The sequence below is a fragment of the Polyodon spathula genome, chromosome 5 (genome assembly GCF_017654505.1).
Source record: "Polyodon spathula isolate WHYD16114869_AA chromosome 5, ASM1765450v1, whole genome shotgun sequence".
NCBI lineage: Eukaryota > Metazoa > Chordata > Actinopteri > Acipenseriformes > Polyodontidae > Polyodon > Polyodon spathula.
Genome location: NC_054538.1, coordinates 6908864 through 6936557, shown reverse-complemented (window position 1 = coordinate 6936557; position 27694 = coordinate 6908864). Strand labels below are relative to the sequence as shown.

The 27694-nt window shown below is 37.0% G+C and overlaps 1 protein-coding gene and 1 pseudogene across 2 annotated transcripts in view; both read left to right on the top strand.

The window, feature by feature from the left end:
• LOC121315494 (peroxidasin-like) overlaps positions 1-8386 on the top strand; it is a 69980-nt gene extending 61594 nt beyond the window's left edge. For both annotated transcript variants that reach the window (XM_041249624.1, XM_041249623.1), the window contains 4 exons: positions 186-306; positions 1622-1763; positions 5210-5323; positions 7716-8386. In XM_041249624.1, coding sequence (XP_041105558.1) covers positions 186-306; positions 1622-1763; positions 5210-5323; positions 7716-7841 — 503 coding nt within the window. In that variant the 3' untranslated portion in view covers positions 7842-8386. The remainder of the gene's footprint in view (positions 1-185; positions 307-1621; positions 1764-5209; positions 5324-7715) is intronic.
• Positions 8387-22933: 14547 nt separating this feature from the next.
• Positions 22934-27185, top strand: LOC121315361 (annotated as a pseudogene).
• The last annotated feature ends 509 nt before the right edge of the window (positions 27186-27694 follow it).

The window sequence follows — 27694 nt, the reverse complement described above, 5'->3', positions numbered from 1 at the left end:
TTGATGGAAACTAATCCACATCTATGAGGTTACTAGCCGTTCTCTGCTTTTTGACCAACAGGACACCTGATATTTAGTCCTGTGGAAATCCTGCTTAAGTCTTATGTTCTTATGTCCCAGGGGTTCTGATTGAGAAGTCAAGATATTTTTAGTTGTTATGAACAGTTTTGTGTTTTGTGTTCTAGACTGTCGAACCAAAGGGCAGTTTAATGCCCTCTCTTTCCATTTCCGTGGCAGACGTTCTGCAGAATACAGTTTTGCTGACGAAAAACTTTCCAGGCAAGAGGACAAAAGTAACAGTCTGAAGTAAGATTTTTTTTTTTTATGGATGATTTTGGTGTTAAACTTTAGAATATACATTTCAGTAATGGGTCATTCAAATTCAAGTGAACCAAGGGGGTTGCTTAACACCTTTATTCAATTTATTCAAACGAGCTACAAAGTGGTACTAGAATAATTTAAGAAAAGTTCCAAATTAACAAAGGCCACCAATGACCATGCGGTTCATAGTATCTGGTTGATCCCAGAACGCTGTCTAGTTGTTTCTTTATGATCCCAATATTTAGGCCCCCATCCCCACTCATGGAGAAATATGTTCAGAGGTCACCAAAATGTCTTCAAAGCTTCAAACACTTTTATTGGGCAGCTCTTCTTTTGGTGTCACATGTCACCTATCATTTTAACCGTTTTCCCCAAATCATGTGGTTTATGTACAGTATCATCAACCATAAATGTAGGAAACATCCCCAGAATTTGGTCTACTTGAACAGGAATGACTCTAATTGTGCTGGTGAAATACAGGAGCAGCATTTCGCCTTTTCAGACAACAGTAGACATTGGGCATATTTGTAGTATAGGCCTTGGGTTAAATAAAAATGACATTGACGAAGTACTGTATAATTATTTAATTCAGACCCTGGAAAGTTGCAGTCTGTATGTTACTGTATTTCTCACTCTGGTAAGTGGTGTTTTTTTTTTGTTTTTGTTTTTTTTTATATTCATGAAATATAAGAATAGACAAGACTGATTTTAGCCCTTTTTTTTTTACCAGAGCCAGTTGGTTACAGTATTAATAATAATAATAATAATTATATTAATATAAATATACGAGACTAGGGTGTGTGAACTGTGCATCAGCTGCAGAGTCACTTACAACAACTTCTCATCTGAAAGACGGAGCACAAGGAGGGTAAGTGACTTGCTCAGGGTCACACAATGAGTCAGTGGCTGAGCTGGGATTTGAACCGGATACCTACTGGTTACCCATTGCTGTAACCACTGGACCACGCGTCCTCCTCCTATTATGAGAACGTGCATCAGATGAAGATGGCAATGTGGTTAACTGGGATGCAAAAATAAATATTTTAAACGGCTGACTAATGTAGGTTGGGGGGGTACTAATTCCATTTGTTTGCTTTATATTTACAAAACAGCGTGGAAAGACTTGAGCAGTCGTGTTAGATTTGAATTCAGTTCTTACATTAGGGTTATGTTAGTCTTTTGTGTTGTAAAATAAAAATGAAGAATTCAGTTTTGGATCTCCTCGTGATTATTTCTCAAGTGAAGTCTTGTATTGCATTAGACCTGTAAATTCACTGTTCAGTGTTTTATATCTGTGCAGCTCTGCGGAAGATGGTGCAGAAACAATTAATAATCTAACCTTGTCGACAAGTCTTGACCAACAAAAATCTGAAGCTGCATTTAATGACTTTCAAGACTTTGTGGTAGAAATGCAAAAAACAATCACAAGTCTACGAAAGCAGGTAAGTTAATTTAGAAATAAATACAATTCAGTTTGTAAAGAAAATAACTGTATTATATTGTTCTGGTGCATTTTAAATTGACACAACTTTTTTTTTGTAATCTTATGTACAAATGGTATTGAGTTTGCCTTTCAATCAGTTAATCAAAAAATCTTTATTTTTGTACAGCACCTTTTAATGAAAGCCACCACAAAGCGCTTCAGTGCTCCTATATATATATATATATATATATATATATATATATATATATATATATATATATATATATATATATATATATATATATATATATATGTGTGTATATATGTATATGTACAATGTAATAACAATAATGGTAATGATAACAAGAACATTACCCATAAACTAGTATTTAAAATAAATAAAACAGGAAAATAATGCTAAATAGTAAAACATGCCATAGTGATGATCATTTTAGATAACTGGATACGCCAGACTATAAAAATGTGTTTTTTAATCATGATTTCAAAACCTCAGTTGAGGGACCTTCCCTACAGTACTGGGCAGATCATTTCATAATTTTGGTGCAATATAGCAGAAGCATCTACCACCTGGTAATTATTATTTTATTTCTGAATTATGGGTATAGACAGTAACCTGGCATCCTCAGATCAGAGTGATTGATTAGGGATGTATGGTGTTAAAAGATCTTTAAGATAAGGTGGCGCAAGGCCATTTAGAGCCTTATGGTTAATAATAGCACCATAAAAATCTATCCTAAGTCAGCCAGGAAGCCAATGTAGGGATGCCAGCACAGGAGTGATATGATCTCGCCTGTTAGTCCCAGTTAAAATTTGTGCAGCAGCATTTTGTACACGTTGCAGATGAGATATCATGTTGCTACCAATAGCAGTTAAAAGACCATTTCAATAATCAGTTATTGAAGATATAAAAGCATGTATCAGTCTCTCAGCATCCTGTCTGGGATAAAATACATCTCAATCTGGCAATGTTTCTTAAATGAATATTTTTGCAATTTTTAATATGTGCCTCAAATGAGAGGTCTGGGTCAAAAATGACACCTACGTTTTTCTTTTTAATTTCTGCTCTAAAATCTGTACAAAGACCGGCAAGCACAAAATCGACGAGTGTATATTCTTGTATTGTCCCAATAGCATCACTTCTGTTTTGCCGGAATTTAGCATTAGGAAGTTATTAGATATCCTATTTTTGATGTTGGCATGACAGGTATTCAAAATATTAGCAGCAGATCCATCATCCTTCAGTAGACCCATCACCGTGCTTAAGGGACAGGTAAAGCTGATCATCAGCATAAGTGACAATTCACTCCATAGCTACGAATAATATTAGCCATGGGCAGCATATTAAGAGAAGTTGGAATTGGGCCAAGAATTGAACCCTGGGGAACCCCCATAACCTTTGACAAAGAGGTCTGCTCCTCAATTAACAAACTGAAACATGTTAGAGAGATGGGACCAGAACCAGGATAGTACCTGACAGTCCCACCATATTTTCAAGGCGATCAATTTAAAACAGAGTGATCAAGGCTGCACTTAAATCCAGAAAACAAGCACCGAAGACGAGGACCACAACACATCATTTGCCACTTGAATTAATGCTGTCTCATGGCTACAATATGGCCTAAAACCAGACTGAAACTTCTCAGAAATGTGTTGTGCGGCAAGAAGTCTGTTAAGTTGCTCTGTCACCACTCTTTCTAACACCTTGGATAAAAAAGGAAAATTGGATACAGGCCTGTAGTTGGGATCTAATGTACATGTTGTGGGTTGTCTTTTTAACAATGTCGCCCAGCTCTTGTTCTCACATCAATATATAATACTCTAAGGTTTGATTAGATTGAGACCGACCAAGAATATTTGCATCAATGTTTTTGTCAGTTGACGTGTCTTGATTTGGTATGCAATTGCTCGTCTGATTACTGATGTCCGACACTTTTGTATGAAGTGATTCATAAACTTTTCACAGCTTACTAGAGGAGTGTTTTGTGTAACTTATGTTTAAGACTGAAAGAGAAATCTTGGGTTATTATTTTTTTCAATAAGATTATAATAGACTGATCTAGCTAGAGACAAGGCAGCCCTATGTTTTGAAAGATTATCTTTCCAAGTTAGCTAATGTACATGAAGTCCAGTAGCTCTCCATCTGTGTTCTAGTTTGCGACACATACTTTGTGTTTACGTGTTCTATCGCTGAACCAAGGAGAAAATCTTTTTGCAGATAGTTTAAGTTTATAGGGTGCAATAGTATCCAAGGTGTTTGTCAGAGTAGCATTATAGTTATGTACCAACACTCTTCCAGGAATTTTTGTAGAAGTTGATAAATTTAGAGATCTAGTTTTAATACAGCGTGGTGGCTCTTTTATGGTCAGGTAATAGCATTTCAAAGACAACCGCAGAGTAATCTGAAACCATTAGATCATTGATGGGCAGATTCTGGAATATTAGACAACGAGAGATAACCAAGTCTACTGTATGGACTTTTGGGCATTGCTTTTTCAAGTAATGTGATTATCAAAACATATATATAGTGTGGCAGAGTGTCCCGCCCCTTTATGTTTATTAGTGTTTTATATTTTATGTAGTGTGTTAATGTTGGTGTTTATGTATAAAATACATCGGATATAAATATGGGTTGCACGCACAAGTGTTTAAAATGTATATTTTGTATTTAGGCATGAGGATTGCACAACACTTCACGTGCAAGTAAAATAATATGTGAGCACGGGGAATTGTTACTTTTATTAATTCACTTGCAGTTGTACCGAGACTCCAGTTGAATGATTGATTAGCAGTCGAGTCTCGTACAGCTGCATAAAAGCTGCATGTTTTCACTCACTCGGGGTGGTGTGTTCGTGAGTGGAGGACGGGAGAGAGAAGGAGTTTTTGGGGTTTTGAGATAACAATTGCTACAGCGTGCTGGAAGTGCCAGCCCGGTACTTGTTTGTCTGTTCGTCCACTGTCTTGTTTAGTGTTGTCCGTTTTGTTTTCCGTTTTTATTTTGGCCTCAAGTGCCGTGTCCTGTTTTGTTTAAACCTTTTTGTTTATTATTATTTGCAATAAAACTCACGCCATTCATCAGCGTTTGTGTATATATAAACAAACATGTTCACAGGTCTCATGCTACTTGAAATACAAGAAACCTGCACCCAATGCTTTTCCCACAATTGGCCTAAAGTAAAACCTTGAGCTTCAAAAGAAACGTAATTGGCCCACTCAAAGCTTTAAAGTATTATTGGCACTCAACTAAGGGATATTAAGTAATGACCCTTAAATGTTGAAAATTATTTTATCTTGTTGTGTGTGTGTGTGTATAATATATATATATTTATTTATTTATAGAAAGAGAGGCTATATATACTACACACGGTTTGCCCATCAAAATCAGGTCAAACTTGATCACATGAACATAATGTATAATAACACTGACTGCTTTTGATCTTGAATCAGATTAAGAAGCTTGAGTCTCGCCTGAGTAAAACTGACTGCACCGATGAAACTGGGAGAGAGCGATCTAGTACAGAGAGTTGGAAACAGGATCCTTGTACCACATGTGAATGCAAAGTATGTACATTTATTTATTTATTTATTTATTTATTTATTTATTCGTCCATGTTATTTTCTTCCCTACCAAATGATTTATACCCATGTATTGTGTGGTGCTTGAAAAATGTCTAATTTTAATTAACTCAATTAATAGACGAGCTGGCCAACTGGCAGTTTATAGGAAACTGCCTGCTGACTTCAGTCTGTTTTTTTTTACAGCAGATCCCTCTGTGCCTTTGCTGCTTCTTATTTTTCTTTCCTGTGTCTTGTGCTTCAGCTTAGTTTCAGGTTAAATATACTGCTCTAATAAACGAATGTTCAGAGGTGTTTGTGCTTAGTGGAAGAAGTGTGTTGACGAGTGCCTCTATACAGGTTACCGGGTCTGTATTTGTGTCCTTGGTGGATCACACACCATAGTGGGGGGTGGACAGTTGGTACCCCCTTTCCCAGCATAGACTCTAGTTTTGGATTTTGCATATTACCATCACCTGACCCCACATCTGATTCTTTATTGGAGCTGATTTTGTCATTATAGCATTACATGGTTTTAGTATACTGTACACATCTCAGTATAGCCTTTCATTTTTAAGTATATATGGTTTTAGGCAATTTATCTGGTGATGCATCTACAGTGGCTTGCGAAAGTATTGACAACCCCTTGGCATTTTTCCTATTTTGTTGCCTTACAACCTGGAATTAAAATGGGTTTTTATTTGGATTTCATGTAATGGACATACACAAAATAGTCCAAATTGGTGAAGTGAAATGAAAAAAATAACTTGTTTAAAAAAATTCTAAAACATAAATAACGGAAAAGTGGTGCGTGCATATGTATTCACCCCCTTTGCTATTAAGCCTCTAAATAAGATCTGGTGCAACCAATTACCTTCAGAAGTCACATAATTAGTTAAATAAAGTCCACCTGTGTGCAATCTAAGTGTCACATGATCTGTCACATGATCTCAGTATATATACACCTGTTCTGAAAGGCCCCAGAGTCTGCAACACCACTAAGCAAGGGGCTCCACCAAGCAAGCAGCACCATGAAGACGAAGGAGCTCTCCAAACAGGTCAGGGACAAAGTTGTGGAGAAGTACAGATCAGGGTTGGGTTATAAAAAAATATCCGAAACGTTGAACATCCCATGGAGAACCATTAAAGCCATTATTAAAAAATGGAAAGAATATGGCACCACAACAAACCTGGCAAGAGAGGGCTGTCCACCAAAACTCACGGACCAGGCAAGGAGGCCATTAATCAGAGAGGCAACAAAGAGACCAAAGATAACCCTGAAGGAGCTGCAAAGCTCCACAGCAGAGATTGGAGTATCTGTCCATAGGACCACTTTAAGCCGTATACTCCACAGAGCTGGGCTTTACGGAAGAGTGGCCAGAAAAAAGCTATTGCTTAAAGAAAAAAATAAGCAAACACATTTGGTGTTCGGCAAAAGGCATGTGGGAGACTCCCCAAACATATGGAAGAAGGTACTCTGGTCAGATGAGACTAAAATTGAGCTTTTTGGCCATCAAGGAAAACGCTATGTCTGGCGCAAACCCAACACCTCTCATCACCCCGAGAACACCATCCCCACAGTGAAGCATGGTGGTGGCAGCATCATGCTATGGGGATGTTTTTCATTGGCAGGGACTGGGAAACTGGTCAGAATTGAAGAAATGATGGATGGTGCTAAATACAGGGAAATTCTTGAGGGAAACCTGTTTCAGTCTTCCAGAGATTTGAGACTGGGACGGAGGTTCACCTTCCAGCAGGACAATGACCCTAAGCATACTGCTAAAGCAACACTCGAGCAGTTTAAGGGGAAACATTTAAATGTCTTGGAATGACCTAGTCATTGACTTATTGACTTTGGGGGGGTGAATACTTATGCACGCTCAAGTTTTCTGGGTTTTTTTGTCTTATTTCTTGTTTGTTTCACAATAAAAAAAATATTTTGCATCTTCAAAGTGGTAGGCATGTTGTGTAAATTAAATGATACAAACCCCCAAAAAATCAGTTTTAATTCCAGGTTGTAAGGCAACAAAATAGGAAAAATGCAAAGGGGTCAATACTTTTGCAAGCCACTGTATGGGTTTTTTCCATGTTAAAGGTGTAATAAATACATAAAAAAGATTAATAAGCTGAATTTGGCAATTAGAGCCAGAACGAAATGCAGGTTGAAATAGAATCAGGTGAGATCAGTGCACGTCGTTTGTTAACTCCATCAAGATATGAGGGTAAAAAGAAACAACTTCCTTTGGCAATTAAAGTTTGATTAAGAAAGTGAATTGGCTGAAAATATGTTTAAAAGGACGTCACATCATCAAAAATAATACCTGAAACCTAGAAGCCCTAGTTATAAAGTGTGTGCATGTAGCTATTTTCTAAATTTGTAATTATTTGTTTATTTTAGGAAGGACAGGTGACCTGTTTCTTGGAGACTTGTCCATCGGTTGAATGTCCAAGGCCAGTGAAACTTAAAGGAGCATGTTGTCCAATCTGCTTGAACCTAGCACTGAGCAAGAACAAAAAAGTATAAAGCCAAATTTGGAAATAAAACACCTGAAAGACTTGCCCTTTTACAGCCACCTGTGTCATAATGTTTCTGTTGGTAACAAGAAACCCTTCATGAACTGTTTTTGTTCTTCAATCGTGAAGGGAGCAGGTCTGATGCAGCTGCTACAGGCCAGCGATGCCTGAGGTCCTGCAGAGGCCAGTTACCATGGAAACGTTTAATGTTGTGGTGTACATGCTCTTGCCTTTATTACTGATATTCACAAGCTTGGTCACAAGGAAGCAATCACAACTGCAGTGAGTATGAAAGGGAATTAGATAGTTAATATGACAGGGTGGTTTTATTGTGTCTGCCATATTGTTTATAAAAGCTTTCTCAGGTTAGAAATGCCAAATATTGGTGCTACTTTTTTCCCTTTTTATTAAGTGTTTTTTTTTTTGCTAAAATATGCATAACTACATATATACATTATGTGCCTTTTATTCTTGAATAACATTTGAGAATATTTTTTAAAGTACTCAAGACATTTTACGTATAAAGTGACTAGAATTACTGCTTTTAATAAAGTTTAAGGTCGATAATATGTTTAAAATATATATATTATATATTATATATATATATATACTATATTATATGATATATATATATATATATATTATAAAGGGGAAACATTTGTATTACTTGCTTACATATGAAGATAATGTGAAGAAACTGTTTAACCTTTTTTGTGTGCAGAGATGTCTACTGATTTTGTTTTAATGTAAATTTATCTTCCCGAAAGCGTACATTCACAAGTGTTGGTCAGCCAACCTCTGCCATTTGTGTTTTGTTGTTTTAAAAATAAATTCTTTTTTTTTTTTTTCTTTTTCTTTGTGGCCCGTCTACTCAGCTAATAGTTTGAACTGCAGTATTGATGAGTTGAAGGCATTTTAAATGTAAAGGGTACCTGTAGTGGTAGTGCATATATAATCATTTCAATAGAGAACATGTGGCTGAAAACTTGACACAATTTAAAGCCTGTGCTTGTCCAGTGTACAATATAAAAGCATTGCAATAACGTTAAGCTTCAATGCCTTGGGTCTCTCATATGGCGCACAGGATTTGACGTCAGGTCATTGATTTCCCTATTTCCAAACACTGCTAGTCTGTAGCTGCAGCTAACATAATTATTTGCAACGGCATGTTTCTGATTTTATTATGGATGAAAAAAGGCAAATAGAAGGGTACTTGTATGAAGTCCGACTGCCCCAGTTTAGTTTTGGCAGGCAGCGATTGTGAACATTCAGAAGAGGATAACGAGGACGAGTCTGTAACCAGCCTAATCCGAGAAAACTGAACCAAGAAGAGAACAGCAAAAACAGCATGGAGCCCACACACATACACAAAAAGAGTGAAAAATGAAGCGTAACAATTTTCCAACTGGAAAATGAGAGAGCAGAACACAACAAATAATAATATGTAAAATGCCTCCTGTAATACTGTTATCTCAGGCTTCTGGTGCCATTGACCTTCGGTCTCGTCATTTGTCTTGCCAACTTTTGGTGTAGTTTATTCCCTCTTGTTAATAAATGCAATGGAGTTGTATACAATGACCTGCCTTTTGATGATTTTGTCATGCTAAACGATGAGGCCGGCCTTTGCTGTGTGACATTTCTTGTTGTGGGCAAATATTGTTGGCATTGCATTGGGTTTTAGCCTCGTCTTGCATTCATACCCCAGATGCTCTGCCTGCATGTTCATTTTGTATCATTCAGGTTCTCCTCACACAAGAAAAAATTTTGTCCGAATGGAAAGGTTTTCAATGTATGCCACGTTCTCAGATTATGTAGTCATTTTTTTTTTTTTTTTTGGTATGATTGCCCGTTCTGAATTAGTAGGCTTTGGCACACAAAATAACTTTTTTTGTCTTATTTTTACACTCATTATTCCAGTACCCGTAACCTTCACATGCTGTGGGTTTTCACCGCTCTATCCCATAAACCCATGCACGTAACTTTTGGCATATCAGGGAAATCAATGACTTGATGTCACATTGCTGCCTGAAAGTCTGCAATGTGTCAGCTCCTTCAAGTGTTACTTTACCCAGAAAATGGACAAAGAAATTGAAAACATCGCATAATGCGTGACTTGTTGACCAATCATTGCAGCAAGAAGCATTATTGGATATGCAGAACACAAAGAGAGTTTTGTTATTTTTTGGTACAGGTACCCTTCTTTTTTTATTATTATTTTGGTTCCTCCTTAAAAATGGAAAAATGTCATTCTGTACCACTATAAATTCGTGTTTGCTTTTAAAGTAATTTCTGCATTACCTTAACTTGTACATTACCTACTGACTTACCAAAGCAGTGTTTACTGTTACAGCAATAATTTAATTATGCATTACAGTCGCTATTTCATACATTAACAAGATGGGCTTTTTATTAAACATTTAATTGAAGGACAACTGCCATACCTCAGACAGACTGTTTACTGTACATGGTGATTCTAGATCTTCGAGTTTCAAGAACTGGCTGAATTCTGCAGTATAATACATATGAAGTTAAATGATGAAAAGACATATGTTCACCTGTCCTTTAATCTTTACCAGTTTTGTTATTTTATCTGTGTTGCATCCGTTGTAAATGACCTAACCCTCCTGCTCAAATACCTGCATGCAGCAAGAACTGAACATAAAAGACCACTGTGGGCTATGGATACTGATTTGATCAGCCAGGCTGTATAAAGCATTTGGTTGCATTTATTGTAGCTCTCTCAAAGTATATTTAAAATTAATTTGTACACTGATTGTTTTGCTTATTGTTAGTTTCAATCTGACTTTGGTAGTACTTGGTTTCAGAGAGCCTCTTGTAGTTTTGTCATTGCAGTGTGGTGTGATGACATCAGAGAAGCGGGGGTATGTAGCTCTTTTATAATCCTTACATTCCAGGTGCCTTGCTTTGAATTCCAGCCTGCTAATTTCCAACTAATGGAAACCAGATGTTATAAAATGCTGGTGAATTTTACATTTTGATATGATCACTATATTTACAATTGCAAATTATCCACAAAGTCCAAAGTTAGCCACTTATGATCTTTTTCAGAAATAATACATTTTAAATAATGCATATCTCTTTTCTAGATTCTGTGGTGAGCATTTTTTTATTTATTATTTGAGAAGGTGATAATACAAAAGATTTCAAATCAGAAACGGACAACTCTGCTGATTTCATTTAACAATTCAGTGTGTATTAATACTTTTACAACAAGCTATTGCATTCTTCCATAACTGCTCATGAAGCTGTTTGTTTTAAGACAAGTAGCCTAGTACACGTTTTAATACAAATTTTGTCAAACCCTTTCCTCACGTTTAGGCAATAAGTTAATTAGTCACAGGTGTCAAATTCTTAAGCAGGTAAACAGCAGCTGTTTTATTCCATTTTAAAAAATAAATAAGAAGATTGCTAGACTGCTGAAAAACAAACTATAATGACCCCCCTTTTACACAAACAAAGAACAGTTTTCATATTTTGGGCTGCCTTAACCTCATTGTTTTTGTCATTTTGCTTCTGCAAGTGGCCTACGTCTTCAGCTGCCTCCCTATGCATTGTGGATCTAACTGTCTTCATGTAATACACATCGTGTGCACTGTCTGCCTTTTCACATTCTCCTGGTATCTCTGTTTCACATCGTCTTTCTCTTTATGATCATGAGTATGAAACTGGCCTAGCTTTCGCCTGTGCTTCTATATTTGTGGTTCCTTCTCATAAAATCAATTATCATTCAATACATCACGGGATCCCTGACTATTTGAGTAACTTGTGTTGTCCCATTCCTAAAAGTCAGCTTTTTTGGGATGAAATGTACTGTGCTTTCAAATCAGGGCCTGTTCTCCACCCTGTCAACAGAATGCACTGTTTTGCAAGCATGAAATTGTTTTAGCTACACTGTTTTTAAATGACACAGTTAACAGAATACCTTTTGATATTTGTATTGTAAAACAGCAAGTTTGCCAAATAAATGTTTGCACTGTCATGTATGCCTCTCAACCAAATTAAATAGGCCGCATTTTAAATGAGAGTTTTACACTCCTTTTCTGTGTTTGTTTATACTGGGCTTTGAATTAGGTCTGAAGGTTTCAGGATCACATGCAGGGAGTGCATTTACTCGTTAGAGGAGTTACTGAGAAATGTCTGGAATGTGCTTCAATGCAACACTCTCTTCCTATTAAATGAGTTTTTAAATTCTAATTTGTGTTTATTGCTACACATTTAGTCATGCCTGTGTTCAAGTACCTTACAATGATTAAAGCACTCTGAGTTGTAATACTTGGGAAGGGAACAATCAGAAGAGCAACCATGGTTTTATACTTCAGAAGTGCCAAGATACAAAAACAAAAAACCGTGAGTTGCGATTTTGGAGTATGTAAGCTGTAATAATATACTCATAATTGATAGTAAATATTGTTTCCAGTTACCACATTACAAAGTAGTTTAACCAAGCGTGTACATAAATAACATGATGTAACCTATCTAGAAAGAGTTTGGGAAAATCCGCTTCCAAAAAAGTGAGGGGGTGGGAATGCAAGCCCGACCCAGTCTTTTCACATTAAAACAAGATCGTCCTGTGGCTTGGCTTCCAACTCGCAAATAGTTGTTTTTTCAGTTAAACCAGATACGTTCCATGGGAACAAGGTGGAGCGCTGTGTTAATGGGCAAAAGGTGTAAAATAAACTTTAGTAGGTTGATTCTGTACTGAAAAAGATGCAGCTACTGTCTTTTTTCTCTCCGAGGAACAGCACAGTAGAGTGTGGTTATGTTGTTGTTTATGCTGCCTGTAGGTACATGCTGAACCCAATCGAAAGCACTGCAAGGCATCAAAGTTCCAGTTCAATTGTGCATTTTGTGTGTGTTGCTACACTACTATCTTATTGTAGGTACAGCTGCCACTCGGTTATCCAAAGCCTAATATTATACAGACTGTTTTTTATAATGTTGAAAATGGGTAAAACTAATTTACTGTAGGACCTTTTGTTGTGAATATGGTCATCATTTAGAATAAAATGTCGTTGAGCTCCTGGTGCTGCACAGTTATGATGTGGAGGTGACCTTTCTATATTTTGCTCCCTCTCTGTTGCGCAATTCGATAATTCACTTGTTGTTATGTTGACAATAAATATACATGTGTTATATTGTACAAGGGCCTCTAACAGGGTGATGTTACATACGTGGGTCGTTACTGAATAATACTGAGGCAGACACAGAGCATTGGGTGTTGAGACGCCACACATTATCAACACAAGTGCTTACACTAGGGTTCCAGCAATGGCTGGTCTGACATTTAATAAAGAAAATAAAACAAAACAAAGCTAAAAATAAATGTTTGCCACATGTGGCGAACGTTAGCCCCATTAAAAGGAACGTCCCGCTCCAGGAACCTACTACTTGATGCAAACCCTCTCTACACGCTGTTTGGGATCAACAGCCCCTAAACTGACCTAATTCTGGGCTCCCGGAGTCCCGGCATTCTCACGACGACCCCTGCCTTTTCAAATGGTCTCGGCTGGGCAATGCCGTTAACAGATACAGATAACAGGGTTTCGAGTACTAGTTCCTACAGAACGGATGCTGTCCTCCTTGATGTAAACAAACACAAGTTTTCGCTTGGCACCCGTCTGTGTAGCAATGGCCATGCAGTAGACTCGAGCTGTGGCCTTAAGCAAAGTGTCTCCTGTTGCTTGTCCCATCTGCTTCCATAAAGGCAGACATACACTCCAGAACCAGCAACAGGGTCTACACTCATTTTTCCAGACCACGCAACTTGAAGACTATCCAGAAGGTGTCCAAGGTGAACAGGTTCAAGATAAATATATGAAAATATACTACCACCTCTTGATGGATGTCATCCTTTAATCTGGCTGCTAAATATTTTCTACAGTAGTGGTAAGACACTATATTTGAATACATAGTGAACTGTAACTGCTATAAAGTTTCATGCCATAATAACATGCAAAAACCGAAAATGCATTGCTTAGATGCTGCCCTCTTCTACAGTTTTCATTCAATTCCTTTGTTTTTTAATTTACTGGTATATATGGGAAAATTTCCACATACTAGAGCACAAAAACTGATGAGCCCCAAAGGGTGAAACCCATACAGCATCTTTGGTTGCTATTGTACGTAGATTTGATTTTTACAGCATTGGGGAATCCCCCTGGATTGCATCAACCACCTATCCCTGGAATTGTTCTGAAAAATAAGTAGTTGATGCAATGATTATTATTATTATTATTTCATAAGAGATGCCCTTACCCAGGGTGACATACAGTTGTATACAAAAAATATATTTCAATAATTACGGTACAATTAATAGCAAGATACAAAATACAATGACTTCAGTCCTAATAAGAGTAAATACAGAACACAGTATGATTTGATATCGGTTCAAGAGCAGATAACAGTGTTGATAGTTACATCAGGGTTAGATACAAGTGCAAGTGAAAATCAAAATACTACAGAGGGTTAATTGCAGGATTAAATACAGGAAAATAGGGAGCAGATAAGTGCAAGTTAAAGTCCATTAAACACAGAGTGCTATATTGTCCAGAAGGGGAGAGTTGAGTTTTACAGGTGTTGTCTGAAGAGGTGGTCAGGGTCTGGGCAGTCCTGACATCTGTAGGAAGGTTGTTCCACCACTGCACAACGAGGGTGGAGAAGGAGCAGACTGTGGAGGCAGGGAAGCACAGCGGAGGTACGGCGGAAGCTTTGTGCAGTGTGGTCCAAACATCGGTAGGCGAGTACAAGAGTCTTGAACTGGATGTGAGTGGTGATCGGGAGCCAGTGGAGTAGCGTGGGAGAAGCGAGGCAGAGAGAACACCAGGTGAGCAGTGATGAGAATTGTTGCATTTCTTTAATGTAAAGGAATGGCTCCTGGTACCTGTATGTGCTAGCTGTTGTGACAGAACCATATTGCCTGGACAGAGACCTTATGCCACCTTCTGAACATCATTATGTCTAATCGTTGAAAGAAGGGTCATTCAGCAAGTAACAAACAGATGGCCTGAAATGGTTGTCATCTGGCAAGCCCCACTTTCACAGAAAGATCTTTTTGTTGCACATATATTAGCTGTCTTGTATTTAGCAGTAACTTTGCCATGTCTTCATGTTGAGGTTTATTGGGCACCTCTGTGGATTTTGGTGAAAAGGAGTGTACTGTTTGTATTTTAAAATCGCAGCACAATGAAATGATGCAGGAAATACTTATTTGCATACAAGTCTGCTTTGAGTTTACAAAAATGATTTGCAGCTGGAAAACACTGTTAAAATGGTTTCTTATTTTCACCATGAACTTCTAGAAACTGTTCCAGAAGTGACACAAACACATGGCCTGTGCCTTAAGTGTCTGGATGGAAATATGTGCTCTATGAAAATATCCTTCCTTATTTTAAAAACAAGTTTACACTAGTGGGACCCGCATCCTTTTTTCTTGTCCTTGCCATTACTGTTAACTGAATACCAAAGAACCAAATGTATTATTTGTAATAATGGCAAAGTCAGCATGGCTCTACACCAGTATTAAGCTGTGTCTTATTGTATAGCCAGTGGTGGAGATGGCGGTTACACATAAAAATCATTTAATATTTATCCTCAGCAACATTATTTCTATATGGTTTATGTACTGTACTTTTTATGATATCCAGCTCTGTAGCTCAGAAAGCAAACATCTAAAAGGGACAGGAAAGGGTTAAATAAAACATGAATATGAAAAGCTACTAACTAGAACTTTTAGAAGTATTTGTGAAATAAAGACATGAGAGGAGTTGTTAATCTAATTGCGAACCTCTGTACTTGCAACAGACATGAGAACATTATATTGTGTAAACAAATGTCTAAAGTCTAAACAAACATATTAGGTAGGCACTCTTTCCAGCATTTTATGCAATGCGTATTTAATAAGAGTACCTGTATATTTGGGTGCCTTTTGGATTTAGTTTTGAGAGTGGAACATAAACCCCAGACAGGACATGACATCATCGACAGATGCAGATTTATTGCACGGACACAGTGGATTTGCTTGGAAAAAGATACAAGTTGCGTTCCAAGTGAAGAATTGTGTGAAAATGCTTTCTGTTCCTGGTAATGTGAGCTTCTACGTCATTGTTCTGAATGAAATGGGATTCTGTTAACCCCCTGTTTCGACGTGTTCAACTTTGTGACTCCTTCTGTACAAACAAAAAAACTGTCGGCCTCCATACACAGAGGGCCTTAATAATTGCAAAAAAAAAAATACCATTGCATTTCTGCTTAATTTTAAATTTTTTAAATGCGAAATGAGTTTGCAGAGGGGCCTAAGTGTAAAAGGTCACAATTGTGCATGTAACCCTTTGGTCTGTTGGGAATTTCTGCAACAAAATAGAATTTTTAATATTTATATTAGCTTTCTTTTGTGGTCAACAGTACATATCCATTTTACTGATCACCAATTCTGGATTTTAATTCAGTTGGTGGCTACATGCACATATCTTAAACTGTAAGAAATGTGGTATGCAATGTAGAATGGGACTGTTGTTGCTCTTCCTGTTTTCTGTTGTAGCTTAAATAATTGCCTGTGTAAACAGCAGATAGGGGCATACTGTAATCTAGATAATGATCACATATCCCAATTTTTATCAATACTAATAAACAACTGACTTTAACAATGATTGCATTTATACATGTGTTAATAAAGTATTCCATTGCTGAGAAAAACTTGTTAAATACCTTTCTTTTTTGTATGTTGATGATTGAATCAACATCCCCCCCCCCCCCCCCCCCCCCCCCCCCCCCCCCACAGTTTTCATTTTGTTAATTTATGGTGTTCTTTGTGTGTTTCTGCAGTGAGTGGTTTTAATGGCTTTTAATTCATATGCCAATTTAGTCAATTTTGCAACGTCCATTAAATTGTGAACTTGTAATTGAGGCTAATTGCTTAATTTACTGTTTTAATGCATTAAATAGTTTGTTGTCTAATTTTCCGTTTCTTGAAAAAAAACAAGGCAGCAGATATGAAGGGTTTCACAGTAATCCCAGTCAGTATATGAACGGCTTTCAAATACTTTGTACAAGCAAAACATAGGGACTGTTTTCTGGGAGCGAGGAGGCAATTAACAAGTCAGTTTATATAAGAATGCCAAAACATAGTACAATACTGCAAATGGTCCTAGTATCACTCCTGTAACACAGAAAAAAGCATTCTCTGTGAAAATGAAGTGTTTTGCAAGTGATTCAGTTTAGGTGGGTGCTGAGTGTTTTCATTTTCATCTGCCAAGCTTTTTGCTCGGGATGGAAAATACCCACTAAAGTTTACAGACTTCAGAGAACTCAGCTGAGCACTATAATTAATGTTTTGTACCAGGGTGAGTTTGGAACCAAAAGAGCTTGGAAAAGGTCCCCCAGTTTGACATGTCAGGGGAGGGGAAAGTCATCTAGAAGAACATTTATTTAGTGCCTCTGATGATTTATGACATTACATAATCCATCTTTCAATGAAGAGAGACAGAAGCATTCCATTGCATTCAGTCGACTTTATCCACTTTAAATTTTACTGAAAACAACTTGAACCAGGACTCACACTGATTGAAATATCAAAAACTTCACCTCCATCTTTAATGTACAAAGAATGACTGTACAGTTGACATTCAATGTTCACCATCAATTGCACAATTTGTAATTGGCAGTATCTTTTAATTTCTCCTGGAGCAATGTGTTTTCAGCTTGACAGCTATGCATTTAAAATGCAGTTCAGTATTGCTCAATTATTAAGTCTTTCATTATACTGTTTGCACAAGTAATCGGTGCAATCCCCAGTCTGGAGGTGACTAGGAGAGAAGTCAGATGTTATTTTAATGAAACTACTATTTTAGAAACAGACTACCCTCATAAAAGATTGTCATGGTGAAATAATACTACTTGCAGGTTTATTTAGCATAATTTATCACGGTTGTCCATCGTTTCTTCTGTTTTACCAAACCAAATGTGTGTTACCATGGCAGACTATGCTTTATAGTGCTTTTATTAATATGCTTTACAGAACTTCACACTTCATCAATAAGGCTAAACAAGGATTTACACAAGCATGCAAGGCGATATATCCTTAAGTAAATGCTGTGGGTATAGTTTAAAATGATTCAGTGTGTAAGTGAATTCGCTTTCTGGCTATAGAAATGTATTACTTGCGTATTCATAAAATAATTTTAACAATGAAAACAGTTGAAAGCTATGTACAGTAAAGAGGCTTGCATGTACTATATATTATCAGTTTTCATACCCTTGGAGCACAAATGGAGCATTTTTCAAGACTAATCTAAATGAGATCTGATGATGTAAAGGTGGCGCTACAATGAAAAATACGCATGGAAGAAAGTATGTGGCAATAGACAAGTTAATATACTCTATGTTATTTCCAGACGAAACCATTGGCAAAACTCCCAGCTGGCTAGCATTTAAATGTCTTGAAACATTAAGAAGCAGAACAATAACTGCTCCTTCTTGCAACTGCTACTCTTATATATATATATATATATATATATATATATATATATATATATATATATATATATATATATATATATATATAAAATATATAACACAATTTAAAATATATATACAATTAACATAGTATGTGTGTAAAAATGGTTTTTATTTTTTTTAAAAGGTCTGACGGTTGGAACCAATGTCACCTTACAATAATTGATTCTGAGTTTCAGTGTTTAAAAATAAAATATCAAACAGAACAAAATTTCAATGTACGATTTGTAATTCAGTAATATGAGAGAATTGGTGAGGGGTCTGAATACTTTTGCAAGGCACTGATATATAATATAAAATGTATGACCCGCATTAATGTTTTAAAAAGAGCTTCCTAATTTCCTGAATAAAGACTAGATTCAAGGCTGTAAGGAAATCTAAATGTAATGGCTGACCAGGCTTCAGGTCTACATTGAATAACTTGTGTTGTAGTAGCCTATTTGAGACACTTCAAGGAATGGAAACTATTGACACAATTGAACTTTGCTCTTTACACCACCTTTGTTTTGTGCACCAGTATGTGTTTTACCGTGTGCCTGCCCAAGTTTTATCACAATTAAAAAAATAAGTGATTTATAACAGAATTCATACAGACTTTAAACACTTGCATAAGCTAATGTCTTGTGCTTGTCTTCACACAAAATTAAACAAGCTTAAAAACAGGTTTATTAGCCAAATGTTACATTATTCCAATGCAAACTGCTTTTGCCAACAACTTTAACCACAAGACACAGCTGCAGGTTTCCATGAGCATCCCCCTCAATGAGTAGGAGTCCAGACCTGTGATTAGAAGCCTTATTAAAACCAGTGGAGAGATGATAAAAATTGATATATTGTATTATGTTTTGAATCTGTTTTTCAAGTTTAGAAGCTCAGCAAATCGTGTCCCGTGAGTCAGATTGACAAAAATATATCATTGCAGAATCCATAGCAATGTGTTATATTTGCCGCCCGTATATCAGCTTGCTTGGTTGCTATCCAATCTTGGATGAAGTGACGATACCTCCTCATCAACCCATCAAAAACTAAAATCATTTTCTTTCCCTCTCCCTCTGTGATTCCACTGGCATCGTTACTGGGGCTCCAGTCTCCCTCTGCGACTGCACTGACATTGTTACTGGGGCTCCAGTCTCCCTCTGTGATTCCACTGGCATCGTTAATGGGGCTCCAGTCTCCCTCTGTGATTCCACTGGCATCGTTACTGGGGGTCCAGTCTCCATCTATAATTCCACTCAAATCATATGTCTATTCTTTGATCTCCTAAGTCTGAGAACCGCATTGTTATTTTTTAAAAGCAGAATAGGCATACATTCAGCTGGAATATATATGATGCAATATCATGTTTCAAATTGTATTCACAACTAAAGTTTGTTTAAAGTGTTGCCATGTGCAGAACAGGTTGAGTTATGTGAAAATGGTTGAATGTATCTTTAATGTTTAACAGGATCTGTGTTTCATATTTTTAAAGCTCATTCCTGCGATCAGAAAACAAAGTGTAAATATACAATATATCCAGTCCATCATTGTTTAGCCAAGATCTGAAAGGAGATCTTTCTACCACTCAGAAGACATATCCACTCAAAATCTGGACCGTACACTCCTCGCCCTAGTTTACATGGTTCCAGGGCGTGTATGTAACCGCTCACTAGATCAATGCTTGTGTCTGTAACCAGTCACTAGATCAATGCTTGTGTATGTAACCAGTCACTAGATCAATGCTTGTGTATGTAACCAGTCACTAGATCAATGCTTGTGTAGGTAACCAGTCATTAGATCAATGCTTGTGTAGGTAACCAGTCACTAGGGGGGGGGGGGGGGGGGTGTTGAGGTAGGAAATATGTTTTCATCCCTCCAACTCTGTCTCTTTAAAGGCATGTAAGAGGTATACAGTCAGCACTCGCATATCTGACCCTATAGAAGTTTGACTTCAGTGACGGTTAAACGCATGTGACGCATATCTGATTATTTTATTTTGGCCTGTTCCAACCCTTGTCTGTTTTTCAGGGAACACAAAAAAGAGAGTATAAGCAATACATATCTTAAAAGACTGTTTTAAAATAACTAGGCTTCCACTTAGATGTACTGTATTGGGTTTGTTGGACAGTACTACATCCAACAGGAATAACAACTAATCTCCACTTTGAATGACAAGTTGTAAAATTCAAACACTGATTACTATAAATAAACTTGAATAAACACACTGCGAGCAAGTTACTGAACAAACAGCTCTTTTTTGTGTTTCGACTTTTTTTACTGTGAAGTACTGTAAATGTTGGGTTTTTTAAGAGAGATTAACTGTAAAAAATTTCTACTTATGCATTTATATAAAATTTCACGTTTCTGTCATTTCAGATTTTAATTTTCTTATTTCATAAAAACACCACTCAGCTTGTTTGTCTTTTTAAAATTACCTTCATAATAAAGACACTGGAACTACATTTCTAAGATTTTTCATCCTTTGGTCGCAATTGAGCTGAATTTTTTTGAATTTTTATAAAACTCAGTAAGGTACAGAGTTATAGAAAGAGATATGAGGAGGCGTATGTCTGTTCTGTCTGTGTCTTTTTGTGCATATCGAGGATGTAGGTCATGATGATATAATCTTTCATGAGACATCGTTCTAGTTTGGAGTGAATTTACTCGGGAATAACCCGGTATGTTACTGGCAGCTTTAATAAGAGACTTTGTTGACCATTAAATTAGCCTCATGAATTAATAACCCAATATATCAATACCAAACTTCCTGGTTTGTCTAATTGCTTGAGTTTTAACTGCCACTATTTCCAATCCCCAGTCATGGGCCAGCTTTCCCATTCAGGGTGTGGTACCAGCCAACCTGCCATCCTGTTTGTACTAAAACAAGCACACACAAAAACAACTAAATAAGCAGTTTTGTTTTAAACTGTTGTTATTGTTGGTATAGATTCATTAGCCATTTTATTGAAGGTCAGACAGTCACAGCTGTAAGGTAATACCACAGAAAAACGTTTTAGGTTTTTAGTTAGTTTTCAAAACATCATTTACTTTGTTATGCTGGTTTAGTGTCAGTGAACTCTGGAGATCTACAGCATTTCCATGGTTACAGCCCCTACAGCATTTGACTCAGCATTTGATTTTGATAGGTTAAGATGTAATTCTAAAGGAAGTACTGGTTATCTTTACAATGTTCATTTCCTGAAATGCTTGGCAGATAACCCTAGGTCACATTCTTTTATTCCTATATAGACATATGGGAGCCAAAACAAATAAACAAGCCATTCTTAAAAGGAACCAATTAGTTCAGCATAACATAAGAATCCTTGTAGTCCTAAACAGGGATGTGACCTATATGAGAAACAAATACTGTATATTAAACATAAATACTTCACAGATGTGTAAACTACATTTTACATTTAGCTGTGTCAAAAAATTTATTCTGACTGCAATACATGTTGTATAACACTACATCTTGTAGAGTTTTTGCCTCTTTTAAACACACTGAGTCCCGAAGGTATCACCTAATTAAGAAGTGTCTCCTCTTTACAGGGGTGATAACCAAGGTTTTAAAATGCATTGTATTGTTTATTAATAGTGGCAACGTATCACTGGTCCCCTCATTGTGCAGGCTTCCTTTTTTGTTTTATTTTTTAGTTTAATTAGGGATTTAAAGAAGATCTCCTCTGCTTTATATTATAGAAAGCTTAAGATGCTCCTTCGAGTTATTTTGACTTGTTACAGACTCTCATGCATGGGCCTTGGAAGGGAGGGTTGTTTGTCTTGTGATATGGTACCAGGAAGAAAGGAGTGTAGAGTTCTTTTTGCAACAGCATGGTGCTTACAAAAATCACTGATAAAAGGAAAAAAAAACATGCAAAGAAGTAAAATAACATCCACACAACTAAAGGAGCGCCAGTGCTAATGTTGCCATTGCTAGGAAAATGGAGTTTAACACTTTGGCAAATACTCTTGATAATTATATGCAAGGTGCTTAATTTAACCCCGAAATGGATGACTTTCACATTAATGCCGCACATGAATTCTAAAAGTAAAGTAGCAAAAATAAAACAGTATCATATTTTAAAGGACATGGTAGAATATGAAGGTCATTTTACCAGATTCCATCGCCGTTTCTTTGCCATATTTTTTCACAAAACAAGAAATATAAAGAAAATCAAATGTCAAAGACAGAATTGCTATGAATGTAAGCAGGCAAGAAGGTCCCCCTTGACCTTGAGCTTTTGTATGGTTGGTCTGGACACAATCGAGCTTAACTCCATACAACACCTGCTTAACTTCACAGCTCAGAGCAGCAACTCTAAACAGGCATATCACAACATGCAGGCGTCTTTCTAAGCATTGGGTTTTATGGTAATAGTGTGGAGTCAAACATAAGGTTAAATCAATCAATTTGATAATCAGTAAGAATTGACACTGTTTGACAGCTATATTAATATCAGGTTATGAGATCAAAATCATGCTCCAAGGTAAAATCCCACTAAGAACTTTGTTTAAACAATAGTGCCACCTTGTGGATGTCACAAAATATTACTTAGTACTTTTGGTTCTAAATCCTTGTGGTTATACTTGTGGATGATGGCATACAAATACGTACTTATAAGTTTGGCATACAGACAGAAGAACAGACAGATTCTGGTGCTCTCGATAAAGGAGGAGGTGGATGTTAAGGTGGACGTGGAGGAAGCGGAGGTGAAGGAGGAGGTGGAGGAGGAGAAGGTAGAGGTGAAGGAGGAGGCGGAGGTGGAGAAGGCAGAGGTGAAGATGGAGGTGGAGGTGAAAATGTGTTGTTGTGCTGTGCTGTCCTATATTGTCTGTGAGTTTTGTATAGATTATTTGGGGCCTTGTGCTGTTTGTTTTGTTAATGTATTTTGTTTAGTGGTTGTTTTTGTGTTAATTAAACATGCACCTTGTGCTTTAAATTGCAGCTGTCCTGTATCTGAGTATCTCTGCCTGCTGCTAACTGCTGTTACAACACTATCCTGTCACAACATCACAATTCCTAGATGTACTGTAGGCAAAATTCCACTGCTGTATGTCCCTGTCGGTTTGATTTTAATGCTTTAGCTGCAAATAAGAGGGTTATCACAGCTCAGTCCATAAAATACATGTTACTAATTTCACCCTCTTATTTATAGCTAAAATGTATTTGTCTTTTCCCTTCTTGGAGCTTTGAGGGGGGAAAAAAAAATCTTTCTCTCTGGTAATCTCTCTACAGCTGGCTGCCCCCTTCTTGCGCTCCCAGCCCTCTTTTATCCAGTTCCTTAATCCAGCCCAGGTTCTACAATTAGTACAACTACCCCAAAGCAATTACCTTAAACACTAGCAGGTGTTTCATTAAGAAGGGAAAACATATTATTTGAATGCTGGGAGGCTGCAGCTGATGAGGATTAAGCAAATGTATTTATACTCTGTCAAAGGCTGAAATTTAAATATTGTTTGACACTTCAATAGAAGTAAATGTTGACTGCCCCCCTTCTGCAGGTAATCTGAGTACTTTCTGCATATAATGCTGATCTATGTGTTGTTAACATGCAAGGAAACATACCACTTCACCCTGCTGCCAAAGGAGGGTTTGCTGATTGCTGAAAATTCTTGGCCCAGAGAGATAGTAACAAAATTTCAATGTTGCAGCATATAATAATTTTTTTTTTTTTAATTTCTGATTCTCATTAAAGCCCTTTTTTTATCGTGATTATAATAAGACCTAATTCTTCATGAACTGTGAATTATTTTCATTGCCCCTTTCTCCTTTCCATGTTATTGTGTGCATGCTAAAATATTTTGTCATGCATTATACTGTCTGCTAGCATTTTTGTATATTACGGCCATTAATAAAATGCATTGGGTTCTTTTAGGTTGCAATCCTAAAATCAAAAACCAGGAAGGAAGCACTGCAAGCATGAAAGAATTCATGAAAGAATTACGCAAGGCAGAGAGACTTTATGCCAAGCCTGCAGTGAAGAACCCCAATGAACAATGGGCAATATTTCCATATGACTGGGCCCTTGAGCATGAGGCAGAGCTTTGTAGTGCTTTCGAATCTGCAGAAGAAACTGAAACTGATACTGTTTCAAAGGACAATTTTGTTGCATTTCTTAAGGAAAAGGGGGCACCAGTAAAGCAGGAGAACATTCAAAATGTTGTGTTCTTACATGACAAGAGTCGAGAAGGGTTGATGAATATCACTGAATTCTTCAACGGGATCAAGCTGCTGCAGAAGGCATTTCTGATGTCCTCGTATGCCCCCAAAAAGAAAAAAGGCAAGAAAGGCAAGAAAAAGGGCAGATTTTCAATCCCAATGCCGATTTGCACTGTACCTCAGGAGATGATGTTTCGTCAGGATGATGGTGGCCCTCCCCGCTTCATGATTAAAAGTTATCAGCACAATACAAATTCAAACCGGTTTGATCGGGACCACCCCCCTGGACACCCCATTGAAGATGATTCAGCGTGGTACATTGACAAACCGCAAACGTTTACACAGATATCAATTATTGTGTCAAAACTGGGGATTCTGAGTCCCTAAATCTAGCCTTTAGCCAAGGAGTACCAGTGGGCATGCTGGACACATCCTACAAAACGCCCCTCGTGTATGCTTGTGCCCATGCAAAATGCCCCTCATGTATGCTTGTGCCCATGTAAAACGCCCCTCATGTGTGCTTGTGCCCATACAAAGTATGATGTTGCAAAATATCTTCTAAGCAAGGGGTAAGATAAGTGTCCTGAGATTCTTTACATATACTATTGGACCTATTCACCCAACTCTGTTCAACTGTTATAGATATGATGTATTAATATAATCACATTTTCAAACTATAGTTAAACCTAAAAGAGTGTTTAAAAACACTCTTCAAAATAACAGTCTTTAGAAAACATTCCATGAGACAGACCTTAAAGAGTAAGTAGCGTGGTTCTGAAAAATATAGCGTTACACATCCCCATGTGCAGCTACAACTGTTTAAATATAGCGTTACACATCCCCATGTGCAGCTACAACTGCTTAAATATAGCGTTACACATCCCCATGTGCAGCTACAACTGTTTAAATATAGCGTTACACATCCCCATGTGCAGCTACAACTGTTTAAATATAGCATTACACATCCCCACGTGCAGCTACAACTGTTTAAATACAGCGTTACACATCCCCACGCGCTGCTACAACTGTTTAAATACAGCGTTACACATCCCCACGCGCTGCTACAACTGTTTAAATACAGCGTTACACATCCCCACGCGCTGCTACAACTGTTTAAATATAGCGTTACACATCCCCATGTGCAGCTACAACTGTTTAAATATAGCGTTACACATCCCCATGTGCAGCTACAACTGTTTAAATAACATACCTGTCATTTTTATTTTCATTGTTAACACACTGACAACCTTTTATAATTATAACTGTAAACTCTGTTTCAAAGCTCTTTTCAAAATGGCCACTCTAGTGCACTGATAGAGTCAGGATTATTGCCAACATTGTATGACGATGTAGTACGGAACAGAAAATCCAGAGCACTTGTGTTTTCTTTTTTTTTTTTTTTTGTTTTGTTTTGTTTTGTTTTTTTATCACTATCCTGCATTGATTTAGAGAACAGATCTCGAAACCCAGTGCAATAGAGTGGCCATTTTGAAAATAGCTTTGAAACATACTTAAAGTTATAATTATAAAAGGTTGTCAGGACATTAAGAATAAAAAGAAAATTTACAGGTACGTTATTTTAACAGTTGTAGCAACACATGGGGATTTATTTATATTATTAGCAGATGCCCTTACCCAGGGACAATTGTCCCAGTTGTAATCTCCTAGGGAAATCTGTTGTATATTGCAGTGCATTTACATATATATGTGTGTGTGTATGTTTTCATTCTCTCTTCTAGAGTGATTGTACATGCATGTGACCAGTTTAAGTGGACTCCACTTCATCATGCCAGTCATGCAGGGCAGCAGGATATTGTTGAACTGCTGGTAGAGTCTGGTGCTGAAATCGATGCTGCTGCAATTAATGGAGCAACTCCTTTGAAGAGAGCAATAGAAAGTTGTAGGCCAGGATGTGTTGAATATTTGATCAAAGCTGGTGCAAACGTTCAGATTCAAAACAAGCAAGGTACTGGTTCAAAGGATGTTTAAAATAATCATCCAATCAAGTAGGGACTAGGTGGCACTGTCTCTGCTTGAAAGAGGTCTGGGATTGAATGGCACGGGTCTCAGTTCAGGGCTGAGGTGTGCTCGATGACTGAGCTGTGAGGGGAAGCTCTCATCTAACCTGCCGGCCCTCGAAAAAAGTAGATTGCAGTAAACAAAAAAAAAAAAAAAAAAAAAAAAACTAACCTTCCTCTCAAGCTAGTTCAAAAAAAAATTATTATATATATATATATATATATATATATATATATATATATATATATATATATATATATATATATAATATTATTAATGTTAAACGGGACGTTATGACTATTCGGTTCGGTCCTTTTATATTCCTACGTGAATTAATCCTATTAAAATAGACGTTGATAAAATCGTTTATACCTGTACACCTCTAATGACCTATTGAGAACATCAAATCAGGTCACTGATGCAGAACCCGCTTGTGCGAATAAAATAAGAAAACACATATTTGTTTAAATATGTAACATGTTTTTGAAGACGGTGCAGTTATGTTTCTTTTTTTATCAAAACACGTACATAATTGTTTCTGCAGAGAAAAATTCAATGGACACTGCAAAGGCATACGCTGATTTTAAAATTGTTGACCTGGTGCAAACAAAGTTTGATACTCTTCCTAATCCAAAGGAGAAAAAAGGAAAGGGGAAACGCACCTGCTAAGCCAAAAACAGCTGCAAAACCCAAGGTACAGACTCAAAAGCATTAATAAGAAAAACTTGAAATCCTGCAGAAACTGTTGTTTTTGTTCCAATATGGTACGAAGAAACCATGATGGATTACCAGAGTATAAAAGTCCATACCCCTGTCATATCATTAGTAAGTCCAAATGTGAACATGGCACATACCATTCCAGCTAGCAGCCTCGCCTTTTTGGCAAGGGTTATTGCACAATGGTTTCTTCAATGGAAAGTTTTAGTTTGTTAGCCAATATATTAGTATTGTATTGTCTAACACTCTCGTTCATTTTTGGCTTCATTAAGGAATGAAATAGAAATGGTGGAAATGACAAATGACTGCTTCCTAACACAATTTGTCAAGGCACCGACTAGAGGGGAGGCATGCCTTGATTTAGTCTTTTCAAATAATGAAGATAGAATAACTAAAACAGAGGTCAGAGAACCACTGGCAAACTCAGACCACAACATGGTCTCATTTGAAGTGTTTTTTAA